Genomic DNA, 13999 nt, shown 5'->3' with positions numbered 1-13999 from the left:
TTTTAATTTGTTCCAGGTCCCGATAAGTCGGGAAGTGCCATGTCCTCACAATGTTCAGCGGCCGCCGGAACACGTGGCCAGGGCGACTCGCTGGCACCGGGAGAAAGAGTGAAGGTATACCCACACTCCTAGGAACTGAAGCGCACTGTTACGCCGCAATGCCTTAAGTCACCAAGGGTAGATGGTGCGCTTGAATAATGCGGACAGCTTCACTCTAAATGTCTTACAATGAAATTTGACGTATGTTGTCCGTATGTTACAGTTCATTCGGCGCAAGCACGAAGCAATATTTCTTCGTAGTACACGAATCTTTTAACCTTTTCCATTGTAAGATTCAAAGAAAAACCTTCGTAATACGAAGAAAAAGCACCTCCGTACTATGCTTGCGCCATTTCCTTCGTATTATGGGAAATTTCTTCGTAAGACATTTAGAGTGTACGTGCACTGATAAAAATTTTGTTGTAACTTAGCGACACATCTGTCGCTAATTTTTTTAACGACAAGATTTGTTGTGGAACGAATAGCTTGTTAAACCATAGTCGTACAGGAACTAAAGGATAATTTCACAACGACTAACTTGTCACATCTACAGTCCCCTTTCAAAAACAAGTCGTTGACCAACAACAAATGTTGTAAGTCAACGACAAGTATTGTAAGTCGAAAAAGATTTTGTTATGTCTGCGACAAGTACTCATGGAGAAATTTTGTCGCTAAATTTATTTGGCCTGGTTCTTTTTTTTATCAATAGTTATTTCACTATGACTTGGCGAACAAATTAAATGAATTTTCATAATTCGCTTTAATTGAGCAGATAATTGCAAAAGATGTTGTTTCCACACAAAATGTATCGTTAAGGGTGATAAAAAGAATATTGTTCTTCAACGACAAATTGTCGCTGACTTGAGTCAACGACAGTTGTTTCGCTTTGGTTCATGATGAAATTCTATGTTTTGGAACGACTAAATTTTCACTCATCTGATTGTTTCTGTACAACCATTTTTTAACAGTGTGTACAGGCATTGCATGAAATATATGCATCTCATCTGATCCGGGGTCGGAAAAGATAAAAGATACTAACATCGATTGGGCATAAGATGAGCTCTGTTGGCGACTACGAGTCCTGCCCTGACGCTGGTGAGGACTCATCATAAGAGCACATGTTTTCTCGCCGTCTTTGCCATGTTTCCTATACAAGAAATCGTCCTACTGGGCCGAGGGGGAAACAACTCAAAATTTTTGTGTACACTTTCCAAAATTTTTCAAAATTTTCCAAATTTTTCGAAATTTTTTCAAATTTTTCAAATTTTTTAAAATTTTTGAAATTTTTCAAAATTTGTCAAAATTATGTAAATTTCTCATTATTTTTGGAATTTTTTGTAAATTTCACAAATTTTTGAGATATTTTTTACAAATTGTTGAAAATTGTTGAAATTTTTGGGATGGCTATATCTGTCCACCATTTTTTCCGTCCCCCGTATTATTGGGGAGTGGCTCACTGTATCCCCGCACGCCTGAACCAAATCATTCTTTATCAATTTTCTCACTAAACATAAAATAATCATCAAAATTACAAAATTATCTGAGATTATTACAAAATATTGCTAATTAATTGAAATTAATCAGTATTAATACAAGTAAATAATTTATTATCATTTTATCTCAAACGTTTGGAGTGAGGTGATGTTTTGAGTGGACTACTTCCAGGTGGGTGAATTGACATTGCGAGATTGGCGGTGGAGATCTGTTGGGTCAGGCTATGATCTGGCACGAGTAGCGTAATATCAGCTGCGCTAGAGTACTTAAGAACTCGTCACGAGAGTGCAAGATCTGCCCCGTTAGAGTAGGATCTGTCTCGAGTAGCGTAGGATCTGCGGCGTTAGAGTAAGATCTGTCACGAGAAACGTCTGATCAGCCGCGTAAGACTAAGAACTTGTCATGTGAAGTAAGATCTGCCACCTAAGAGGATGGTCTGTCACGAGCAGCATAGGATCGGCCGCTTTAGAGTAAGATCTGAAACGAGTACCGTAAGATCTGCTGCGTTGGAGAATGATCTCTTACGAGTAGCGTGAGATCTGCCACGTTAGAGTAAGATATATTCACTGAGATTCCAAACGCTATGAGTATAGCACGTATGGTGCAATGCAGCTGAGATATCGCACCACACGTGCAATACGACAGCCATATTGCACCTTACGTGCAATACGTCCCAAAAATGCCCTAAGCTAATGCATGGGAATAAGAAGGCATTGCACTTCATGTGCAATGCTTTTGCATTGCACCAATTGACGCTATACACATAGCGTTTGGATTCTCAGTGTTGCGTTAGAGTATGATTTGTCGCGAGTAGGGTAAGGTCTGTCACAAATCCATTAGGTTTGGTTAGGATAGGTTGGACCTTTTAGTTTCAGGTGTATATGCCTCTCGTCTGACGGCTCGGTTCCAATTCAAATATCAGACGCAATCACGATCTGCAGATTCGGATTTAGTTGGGTAATTGATAGCACGCTGTCACCCGCCTGGGAGCAGTCAACCACAAGCCTCACCTTACTGCAAACATATGTGATAAAATAATAATTTAATTGAAATAATACTGATAAATTTCAATTAATTAGCAATATTTTGGAGTAATTTCAGATAATTTTGGAATTTTGATGATTATTTTATGTTTAATTTGCAAATTGATTAAGAATAATTTGGTTCAGGCGTGCGGGGATACAGTAAAGCCATCCCTATTATTGTGTCCCCCCTAAGATAAAATTATAAAACATATATTATATATAAAATATATATAGTATCACCTAATTTTTAATAAATTATAAGCAAAGAAATAGAAAATACTGTCAGAGGAGTAAAGTTTTGATAGAAGTTGACCTAAATAATTCTTAAAAATTATCAAAAAATTATATATTTTTTTTTAAATTATCTTAAAAACATAGGGGCAGAAATATGCTGCCTTGACGTCATTGTGGACACTATGAAAAATTTCGCATGCTTAAAACCAGGTGACAGGCTGCCTCTAAGCTAGAGAGCCATCTAGGCTCTCTACTCTTGGCCAAAAGGTTCCGTCACTATGAAAAAGTGCGCAACCAGTCCCAGGCAGACCGCGCAGTCACGGTTGCGGTGAGCTTGGCGTACTCCAGGTTGTGAGGCCCTTGAGTCGTTCAAGCACGCCGAATAGGCCGCGCCGCAGGTAGCGTACGGTTGAGGCGTGCTTGGCGTCCTCCAGGTTGTTGGGCCTTTGAGTCACGCAAGCACGCCGCCTAGGCCGCGCCGCAGCCAGCGTGTCCTCCAAGCGCCCCTGTCATTCGTGCGTAATTCAGCCTCACCACCTGGGTGACGGCGTTCTTGGGCTCCGCCGGCATGCATAACCTTCAGTCGCGCAGCACGCCGCCGCGGACGCGCCGCAGCCAGCCTAGCCTGTCCTCCATGCGCTACGCCACCACTGTTGAGGCGTGTTTTCTTATTGCCTAGTTTCTACCGAAACTGGAATGTTTTGTGATATTAAAAATGCATCCATGGGATGTACGTCGAGGGGTCGACAACTACCTCGAGCCGTGTACGAGGTAGTATATATTACCGGTAATATAAGTAATATAGGGTAATATAAGGTAATATACGGAAATAAAACAACGGTAATATATGATAAAAGAAGATGAGAACGTGACACAGTATCCTTGACTCAGGCTAAAATCAGGAGTTCTGGCTAGAATTTTGGTATTATGCAGACCTTACCCTCGTTTCATGACAGCGCCCCCTGTCAGATAAAAGGTATGCAACCCGATGCAACCTATCTGACAAAAGTATGGCGCGTAGCTTCATGTCAGATTGAACACGGACATCAAATCCGAATTTCTTCCTGTCGCAAGGAGAAGCCTAATAGCTTTAACACCTTGATACCAAGGTTCAGTACGGCAAGTTTAACGTTAGTTTAGGTTAGAAACAAGCAAATCACAGAAATATGTGGTAATATAGTGGTAATATAGAGGTAATATACGGTAATACAGGGTAATATACGGTAATATACGGTAATATAAGGTAATATAGAGGTAATATAAGCTCTGCGTACGAGGTAATATGAGAGTTGTCGACCCCTCGATGTACGTACGTGAGTCCACGTTCCTGCCTTTAGGGTAGTACAGAAAGAGTGTCACAACTAGAAGAAATGAAAATGAAACATGAATTTTAAAACAGAAAAGATAGAATATTTTATTGGGTCTTCAACAGTGAGCAGGGGAAAAGGAAGAAGACTCAGCAATAAATGTTTTCAAAAGAACTTGCAACTCGTCGGGAACCCCTGCACTAGGGTGGTCCACTTTTTTTAAAAGTTTCAAAAATTGAGGAGCGCCGTCCAGATTCTGAAAGTAGGTGTAAAATCATGAATTTTGATACAAATATGATAAGATTTGGACCATTCTTAGGGGTCCATCAACGCGCCTGAACTTTAAGGAAAAGTTGAAAATGTAGCGGTATACTAAAATCGATGCTGTTACGAGAGTCTTTGTCCGATTTTCGATTGCAAAACGGCGATCTTTTCAGAAAAGTGCGCTCTACTTGATGATGTACATAAAATGACGATCCGACGCATTGCCTATTTTCCAGGGGCGTACAATCCCGTTTTTAGCCTCTAAATCCAACATGTTCTTGCGTTTTGAAGGTGTTTAAGTCGTCCGATCAGATTTTTTGGGTCACCATTCGACGCGCCTGATCAAAACCTTTCGAAAAATGTCTCAGGCGTCAAAATCGGTTGGTTTGCCTACTGTACAGGAGCAAAAAACCACTGAAATTCGCTTAAAAATTGCTTTTTCGGGATACGAAATATCCTGTTTGGCATTGGGTCGGATTTCTTGTGGTGCCATTTGTCGCGCCTGGTCAAAAACTTCCAATTACCGTCCTGGCTGTACAAATCCGGGGGATTGCCGACCCTACAAGCAAAAAATGTCGAATGTCGAAAAATTCGTCTGTGGGATACGCGACCCTCTGGATTCAGGCGCTCGAAACAGTAATCGAAAGTTTTTGACCAGGTACGTCAAATGGCACCACAAGAAATCCGACCCAATGCTAAACAGGATATTTCGTATCCCGAAAAAGCAATTTTTAAGCGAATTCCAGTGGTTTTTTGCTCCTGTACAGTAGGCAAACCAACCGATTTTGACGCCTGAGACATTTTTCGAAAGGTTTTGATCAGGCGCGTCGAATGGTGACCCAAAAAATCCGATCGGACGACTCAAACACCTTCAAAACGCAAGAACATGTTGGATTTAGAGGCTAAAAACGGGATTGTACGCCCCTGGAAAAAGGCAATGCGTCGGATCGTCATTTTATGTACATCATCAAGTAGAGCGCACTTTTTTGAAAAGATAGCCGTTTTGCAATCGAAAATCGGATAAAGACTCTCGAAACAGCATCGATTTTAGTATGCCGCTACATTTTCAACTTTTCCTTAAAGTTCAGGCGCGTTGATGGACCCCTAAGAATGGTCCAAATCTTATCATATTTGTATCAAAATTCATGATTTTACACCTACTTTCAGAATCTGGACGGCGCTCCTCAATTTTTGAAACTTTTTAAAAAAGTGGACCACCCTACCCTGCACCCCCTGTGCGTCCGTCGTCACTCCATCCCCCTCACATGGAATGTCCCGCGAGTGCGAGAGAGACCGAGTGCCGATAGGCACTAGCGGGTGCAGCCGGCCCCGGCTGCTGCTGCGCGTCGTCGCGCGCATCTCGGCCGAGGCCGCCAGGTGCCAAGGCCGCGAGGGTGGCGGGGTGGCGATGGTGCTGAACTCAGAAAATCGTACCGAGAATTGTGGTCGCGCCCTCGGTCGCGCCCCTGCGTCGCACGAGGCGGAAACGACTTCAGTTATCCGGTGTACAGCAAATTGGTAATCCGTTATCCAGATAACCAGAAATTTTGAAGTAATCCGGGGAAATTCTGAGGTACTCCGGGGTAATCTGGCGCAATCCAATAGTTATCCTGGAAATTTTTCGATGTAGTCCGGAGGTAAGCCGCGGGTTATCTGGGGTTATCCCTATTCGATGTACACAAAATTTCTCAGTCGTTTCCCCCTCGGCGTCGCACCATGACCGATCTCCCTAGCGGAGATGGAGCCGGCACGGGGAAGTCCGACACGCTGTCTTCTGCTCTTCAGGGACCTTGTGACGGCCCTGCGACGACAATCGACCCTTCCACCGCTTTCAGTGCCCGGCCCGGAGCCACCCAAGGCAGCGTGCTGACTCAAAGGCTGAACATCCTGGCAGAGGACAAGAGCACGCCTCAACGGTGGTGGCGGCGCGCCTGGAGGACACGCTGGCTGCGGCGCGGCCTAGGCGGCGTGCTTGCGTGACTCAAAGGCCTCACAACCTGGAGGACGCCAAGCACGCCTCAACCGTACGCTACCTGCGGCGCGGCCTATTCGGCGTGCTTGAACGACTCAAGGGCCTCACAACCTGGAGTACGCCAAGCTCACCGCAACCGTGACTGCGCGGTCTGCCTGGGACTGGTTGCGCACTTTTTCATAGTGACGGAACCTTTTGGCCAAGCAAGAGTACAGAGCCTAGATGGCTCTCTAGCTTAGAGGCTGCCTGTCACCTGGTTTTAAGCCGTCGAAATTTTTCATAGTGTCCACAGTGACGTCAAGGCAGTATATTTCTGCCCCCACGTTTTTAAAATAATTTTTAGAAATTATTTATAGTTATTTGATAATTTTTAAAAATTATTTAGGGCAACTTATATGGGAAGTAGTGAGCTCAGCTCATTTATTTTGCATTTTTCATTCATATTATTTAGTTTTAAATGGAGGAACCAAAAATTAGATAAATTGTCAAATAATCCGTTTTAAATGGGGGACAGATTTATTGGTGAATAGTTTGTCTTGGGGGGAAGTTGGATTGGTGGACAGTTGGGGATACCCCAAATTTTTTGTCAATTTTTGCAAATTTTTGGCAAATTTTTCTAAATTTATGAGAGAAACTAAAAGAAATTTGTGAAGCTTTCCCAAAAATTTCGAAAATTTTTGAAATTTTTTTCAAAGTTTTGAAATTTTCTCAAAATTTTTTGAAATTTTTGAAATTTTTCAAATTTTTTTACATTTTTTGAATTTTTTGAAAATTCATATTGGTTATCAGACCAAATTACTCGGAAATTTTTGTAATTTTTTGTCTAAATTTCTTGGAATTTTGTAAATTTTTTATAAATTTCCTAAATTTTTTGAAATTTTTTAAATTTTTTGAAATTTAAATTTTTAGTGTACATTTTTTTGGCTAGTTGTTTCCCCCTTGTACTGGGCTCACCTTATGCTCGATCAAAGGATGATAAAATTTTGCATCTTTTGAGACCCTGCTCATATTGATACCATATTTGGTTTCCGAGTAATCGGCCCAAAACTTACACACTCAGCCTCGTATTAGCATTTTATCACTTGGAAATTTTTTTTGTGCAAACGTCATATTTACTCATGAACTGTGTCCCGCCTAAACCGTTTTGCCGCGTACGCGGTTGCTAAATGTAATTCCCGAATCAAGCAAAATACCGGAAAATTCACCCGCAGTCGCTCCTTTACCCCCCCTCCAATTGATCCAGGAAGCGGAAGAAGGGGATAACTCAATTTTGGCCATTTTTCAGGAGAAACAAAAAACTGTTAGCAGGGAAAACTAAAACAAAACAAATGAATGTTGCACATGTTAATAATTTCAAAAAGCATTAGTAAAATTTTGGAAAAAAAAATCAAAAGTGTAAGGCCACTCCGTAGAGGATTTCTGCGACTTATCACTTTCCGTTGAAATGGAAAACAGAGTCAGCTCACCTTATATTTCCTAAACAAAGAGGAATTTGGAGACAAGTCAAGTGGAACAATAGTCTGCATAAAGTGTATGTTACTCTAGTGTATTTTTTGGACTTAGCTCTTTTTTCCAAATTGAAATTTAAAATTTAGGGGGGGTTAAGTTGAGTTGATTCTTTTTACACTAAATTCATAAAAACACAAGTTGAGTTATATCCTTTTCCCAGTTTGTCAAACGGACTCATGTAGGCCAAGGTTGAGTTATCTCCATTTTCCAATGAAATTTGGACTGTAAAAGGGGTTAAGTTGAGTTATACCCTTTTTCCAAGTGGATTTTCTCCTAAACTGCTTGGAATTCAGTCAAATAATTTGGTGTAATGATGTAAACCATTCTAAGGCACAATAATAAAATAAAAACTCATTTTGGGGATAAGTCAAGTTACTCCCTTCTTCCGCTTCCTGGATCAATTACGCGCCTGCGCACTGTACTATTTTGTATTTTGGTGGCTCAGACCCCAGCGACATTCTCTTACGTCTTTCGTGTTTCTCTGTGCGCTCTCACTGCATTGTAGGTGAACGTCACTGTCATGGGGACGCGCCTTTTCACGCACCTCGGTTTTGAGCTGACGTGTCCAACTGACAGCAGAAAGAGTTCCTCCATCATGATTTGGCGACTGTCGCCCACCGACAAGACAATCCGCTGGAGCGCCTTCTGGGACGGCAACGCACCGGTGAGCATTTACTGAAACCCTTCTCGTACACGGTTAAAACGGAACCTGGTTGTCCCAGGAAGCCAATAGTGATTTCTAGGGAGTTCCTCGGGAAAATCAGGAACCGTTTTTACCGTGCGCATGTTAACTCCTAACAACGGACGTTGCTTCGAGGCTGTCAGACTTGACTTCGATCTCCGCTCCAGCCGAGCGACCCCAACCTGCCGAGCGAGGATGGCGGCGGGCCTTACCCGGAGCAGGAGTTCCCCGGCGGCGAGCACACGTTCGTGGTGGAGCGGCGGCCGGCCGCTGGGGGCGTGCCGGACCACATGGCGCTGTGGCTGCAGGAGCGGCCCGACCGCGTGGCCAGGGTGCGCGTGCAGGAGGGCTGCGACCGCCTCAGGACCACCACCTTCATCGGCTCCATCTCCCCGAAGTTCTACAACTGTGAGTACACTGCGAGAATAAAGTTCGGAAAAATTACGGAACATGTCTGGTCAATAATTTGCCCGGCGGACCGTCTGTACCTGACCTACTACGGAACTTCCCTGTACCTGTACTATTTTTCTGCACCTTGTTACGTAAGTTCTTATGGGACAAAAACGGACGTTTCGTACTTTTTAAGCGGTCTTGCTACCGCTTCTAGCTCTGCATCCGATCCCACTCATCCCATCCCATCCATCCATTCAGCGCGCTCGGAGGGGACTGCACGGTCGTGGTTCGTCGTCGTCGGTCGTCGTCAGTCGTCGTCGCCTGCGCCGCCACGCCGCCTCGCCGCGCCAGTCCCCACTCCTCACAGCCACCCCCTCCCTCCTTGCCCCCTCTCTGCCCGGCCTCCCCTGCCGGTCCACGGCAAGACCGCTTTGCTAAGCTTGCCTTGGCGGAACTTTTTTAGTGTGACGCAGTGCCCTTTCTTTCTTTTTTGAGGGGGCGGGGCGGCAAAGTAGCACTTTTTGCCTACTTACAAGGGCAAAGTGGCGCTTTTTGCCTACCTTTCAGGCGGCTTTCTAGGGGTGGGGGTGGGACGATTGTCCTTTTGCCCCCCCCCCCCACCCTGTGGATCCGCGATTTGGCATGCTTGCAAGCACACACTCTTGCCGCGAGTGTGCTTGCAAGCATGCTCTTGGGAAGAGCGTGCTTTGTGGTTGACTCCTTGAGGGAGCATGCCATGCACTCTCATCAGTGTCTAGAGTAGCCCTGAAGCATCGTGTCGTTTTTTCCAGCGGGAGGGGTCTGCGGGCACCAGGGCATGGTGCTGCCCCCCGGCAGCAAGGTGCGCGTCGGCGTGGACGTGCAGAGTACCGACCTGGGCTTCCAGCTGGTGATGCGGCGCCCCCAGGACGCCGCCGAGGCGAGCAGCGCGGTCGCCGTAACGGGCATCGCGGATGACCGCCGCGCGTGGGGCTACTTGGCCAGGGGGCCGGACGGCCAAGTCGTCAGCAGCGTAAGTTAAGTTGGCTCGAGGCTTTGGTAGCGTTGGGCCAACCGTCGGCGTCATCAATGGCAAGAAGCTAAGGATTCTGTTAATCTTTTTGCGAAGATTCTCCGTAGCCCTTTTGTCAGTATGCTCCGTGGGACCAGGGGGCGGCAACGGCCTAGGAAGCGCGTGAAGCCATGCGCGAGCGAGGTGCAGGGGTTACTTATTTTGCTTCGATTGCAAGATCTAGGCCGTTGATTGCAAAACGCGCTTTGCACAGATCAAAAGAGCACAAAATTTGGGATGCATTAGGCCTAGTAGACTGCTCGATACTTCCAATTCAACCGAACACAGGCGCGGAATCATTTACATAAACATGGCGCATGCGAGTCTTTTTCCTACATTTTATGATTCCTGGTTTTTTTCGTTGTTTTCACTGCACCTTAATATTAGGTAAAAGGGGAGTTTCGAGAAGAGCAATAAGCCTAATGCACCCTAAATTTCAAGCCCTTTCCATCGGTGCAAAGCGTTTTGAAAAACACAGTCTAGTTTTCATAATCTCGAACAAGTGCTTAACCTCTGCACTGACGGCGCGAGCATCGCGTCACGCGCTCCCTACGCCGTTGCCACCCCCTGGTGGGACCGTACAGTCTTCTCGGTAGGACCTAACAGTTTTCTGAAAGACTATTGAGCCCTGCGGAGAACACTGTACGGTCCTCCGGAGAATACTGTGAAGTCCTGCGGCGGAGAATACTGTAAGGTCATACGGAGAATATTGACAAGAGGGCTACGGGACATCATCACAAGTTGTTCACAGAATTTTCCTGATCTTTTTTACCGTGTATGTCAAAGTGTACCTTCAGTGAAAACCACGTTTTTTAAAGTTGCGACGTGGCGAAATCGATTCACGTTCGTTAGAATGAGTTTATTACGACGAATGCGTCCTAACGTTTCTCCTATTCTCTCTCTCTCTCTCTCTCTCCCCCTCTCTCTCTTTTTTCAGGGGTTCCGACGAAGGAGGACCCCTATTGTTTTGGACGGCTCAGATTCTTTTCCTTCCGCCAACGCAAATCGAAAAATGGTTCCCGCCAAATTACTCGTTATCATAATCAAATAAAAATTCCTGAAAATTTCGAAAATTTATCGTGAGAATTTAACGTTAACGACTAAAACATAAATTTGCAACAATCAAGCACCCTTATCCGTTCACATTTTTCAGAAACGTTTCAAAAAGAAAATGTGCCACTCCTCATAACTGAACCTCCTGCCTCATCAAAGTGACAAGAAATCATCTGTGTTCTGAGAAAATGGTTAAAACATGAAAAAAAAGTCTCCATGGCAACGACACGGTACCATCGTACCAACTGTCAAAATTTAAAGTCGCTGATAAAACGAAATCAAAACGCCGTGAAATTCGAAAATGCCAATGCTAACGCATTGCACGGTGTCCCAACGTTGGAACATCTTTGAAGTCTGTCAGTAAAAAGTTCGTAGCAGAAAAGACGCAATAAATTAATTTTCGGGGGTTGGCAACAATTTTCTCGGCGTCTGCGCCCTTTCGAAAATCGCGAGGCTGAGAAAACGAGTAGTCGCGCATTGAAACTGCCCCTCCATTGTTGCTGAGGTTGGATTGTTTGGCTTGCTTTTAAAGGTTGTGATTCTCTTGTGATGTTTTCCTCAATTCTGTAACCAGCACGACGGTTGGTTTGACAAACTTTATAAACTCGGCAGGGGTGGTTTCGGAACGCAGATGATTTTCGTTTGACGAACATTAGCACTGTAGATCGCGAGATGGACTGAGATGGTCATTGTGTTAACTGAACCAGGTTTAAGGATGTAAAAATACCGGTAGGATTCAAAGTTACGCAAATAACGGTAAAATTAACGTAGTTAACGTTTAGACGACAGACTTCAAATTGATTTCCACAACCGGAACACCGTGCAATGCGTCAGCATTGGATTTTTTTTTGTTTGTTAATCTATTGCATGGTGGCTTCATGACATCCTTGCGAAGTATTCTCCGGCATTTTGTTACGAACTCCCAAAATATTTTTTCCGCATTGTGGATTATTACTTTGTAACTTGAACGGAAAATGCTTTGCAACGTTCTGGACTTCGCAACTCACTAACTTTTTCTTTGCGATGCGAAGAAAAAAGTGAGCAGGAGTGTTCGTAATGCAAAGCCGGAGGAAACTTGCTACTGTGAAATATTTTCCCAAGCTTTGAAAGCTTTCGACAGCACTCTTGAAAGCTACGAAGCATTTGATTCATAACCACAAAGAAACTGAAGGCATTGTGGAATTGCTTCTATCATGAAGAGATGCTTGCATTACAAAGGATTTTGCCATTTCTTCGAAAGATTTTTCAATGCCTTCATTTTCTCCGTTTTACACTCTGAGAAAAAATGACGGTAAATCCTGGATAATTTTTTTTGCCAAACTTTACCGTACTTCAAAACCCAGTATCCACCGTACTGTCTACAGTTTTTACCGTACTTGTTTTACAAAATATTCCGTAGTTTTTTAACAGGAGTTACCGTTCTTTCGTACAGTCCATGCCGTAGGAAGGATCAGATCTGGTCCCATCAAAGGCCGCTCCCAAGAATTGTCCACATCAGGATCTCGAAAAAAGGGGGTCGACCGACTGAAAAATTTTATTGCACCTTTCGATAGGTCTCGTCAAGACCTTTTCAACGAGTGGTCGGAAGGGGGGTCCAGGAGTCCGATTTCAGCAGTTACGTACATCAGGATATTGAAAAACAAGGGTCGACCGACAATAAAAATTATAGCAGTTTTTGATAGGTATTAAAAGTACGGGACTGCCGGGTAAAAAAGTACGGGATTCCCTGTAAAAAAAGTACGGCGTTGCCTGTAAAAAAAGTACGGTATTGCCTGTAAAAAAACGACGGTGTTGCCTGTTAAAAAAAGTACGGTGAAGTCTGGAGTAATCAGTACAGGATTTACCGTCATCTTTTATCGCAGTGCACGAAGCGATTCTTCGTAGAGTTTTTACTGAGAGAGCGCCCTTTCCTCCGCAGGCGTACCTGCCCAGTTACCGAGACCCCTTCGGCCAGCCGCAGTTGACGCCCCGCCTGCCGGACGGCGAGCACGTCTTCGTGGTGGAGCGCCGGCCGGCCGAGATGGCCGTGTGGCTCGAGGCGCGCCCCAACCTGGTGGTCACGGCGCCCGTGCTGCAGGGCGAGCCGCTCCACCTCGAGCTGCACGCCGCCCTCAACCGCGTGCTGTACGACAAGGCGTGACCAGAGCCACGGCCGGCGGCTGGAACTGGGGTTCCCAGCAGTTCGTGATGGTGGTTCGAAACGGACAAAAGTTTTCAGCCATCGGCAGATTGGTTCCAGAAGTGTATTTGATCCGCTATCGTATATCTTGTGAGCGGAAATATGGTCTAAATATGAAATTACATATCCAGTGCAAAAAAGAAACTGCGTCTTTCTTTCTACAAGGTGGGTGTACGCCACACCGTGTCTCGTCGTAACAGGCTTCGCGATGCGATGCTGCGCCTGTTACGACCTACTCCTGGCGTACCTACCTTCGCCTGCGGCGCTCCCTGCTTGACTTCGGCAAGCCCTCTCAGAAACTTATGTTGAAACAATGAGTAGAGCACTCCGTGTTGAAGAATTTGAAAAAGGCTTCATGATGGCAAATACCCACATTTGCGTTTCATCCGAGGCCCTGCATAAGCGCCAAAAACGAGTTCGTGGCACCGATTGCCACAACTCAATTGGTCGGGCCCCTGGACTCCTCTTCTGACCCCTCTCGCTGGAAAGGTCGTGGTACTCTACAAACTGAAGAGTGTACTCAGTATACATCTACACATGCATACTTAAAAGTACACACCTTCAGATGCATACCTAGCTGAGTACACATGAACAAATGCATACCTGATAAGTATGCATCTGTAGGTGCATACTTGGCAAGTAGAAGGTGTGCACTTGTCACCATGTAAATGCCCAGTATCAAGTACACATTTTCAGATGCACACTTGGCTGAGTACACATCTACAGATGCATACCTCTCAAGTATACATCTGTAGATGTGTACTCAGCCAAGTATGCATCGGCACTGGTAAAACTAA

The 13999-nt window shown here is 44.8% G+C and overlaps 1 protein-coding gene across 4 annotated transcripts in view; it reads left to right on the top strand.

Moving 5' to 3' along the window:
* LOC117643258 overlaps positions 1-13346 on the top strand; it is a 31731-nt gene extending 18385 nt beyond the window's left edge. For 3 of the 4 annotated variants that reach the window (XM_034382027.1, XM_034382028.1, XM_034382029.1), the window contains exons 2-6: positions 17-114; positions 8350-8508; positions 8694-8934; positions 9711-9931; positions 12942-13346. In XM_034382027.1, the coding sequence (XP_034237918.1) occupies positions 17-114; positions 8350-8508; positions 8694-8934; positions 9711-9931; positions 12942-13163 (941 nt within the window). In that variant the 3' untranslated portion in view covers positions 13164-13346. Of the gene's footprint in view, positions 1-16; positions 115-1007; positions 1135-8349; positions 8509-8693; positions 8935-9710; positions 9932-12941 lie in introns of all 4 variants that reach the window. The other variant, XM_034382030.1, reaches the window with a different exon arrangement.
* Positions 13347-13999: the final 653 nt, after the last annotated feature.

This window comes from Thrips palmi, unplaced genomic scaffold (genome assembly GCF_012932325.1).
Source record: "Thrips palmi isolate BJ-2018 unplaced genomic scaffold, TpBJ-2018v1 HiC_scaffold_17, whole genome shotgun sequence".
NCBI lineage: Eukaryota > Metazoa > Arthropoda > Insecta > Thysanoptera > Thripidae > Thrips > Thrips palmi.
This window is presented reverse-complemented; position numbering and strand designations above follow the sequence as displayed.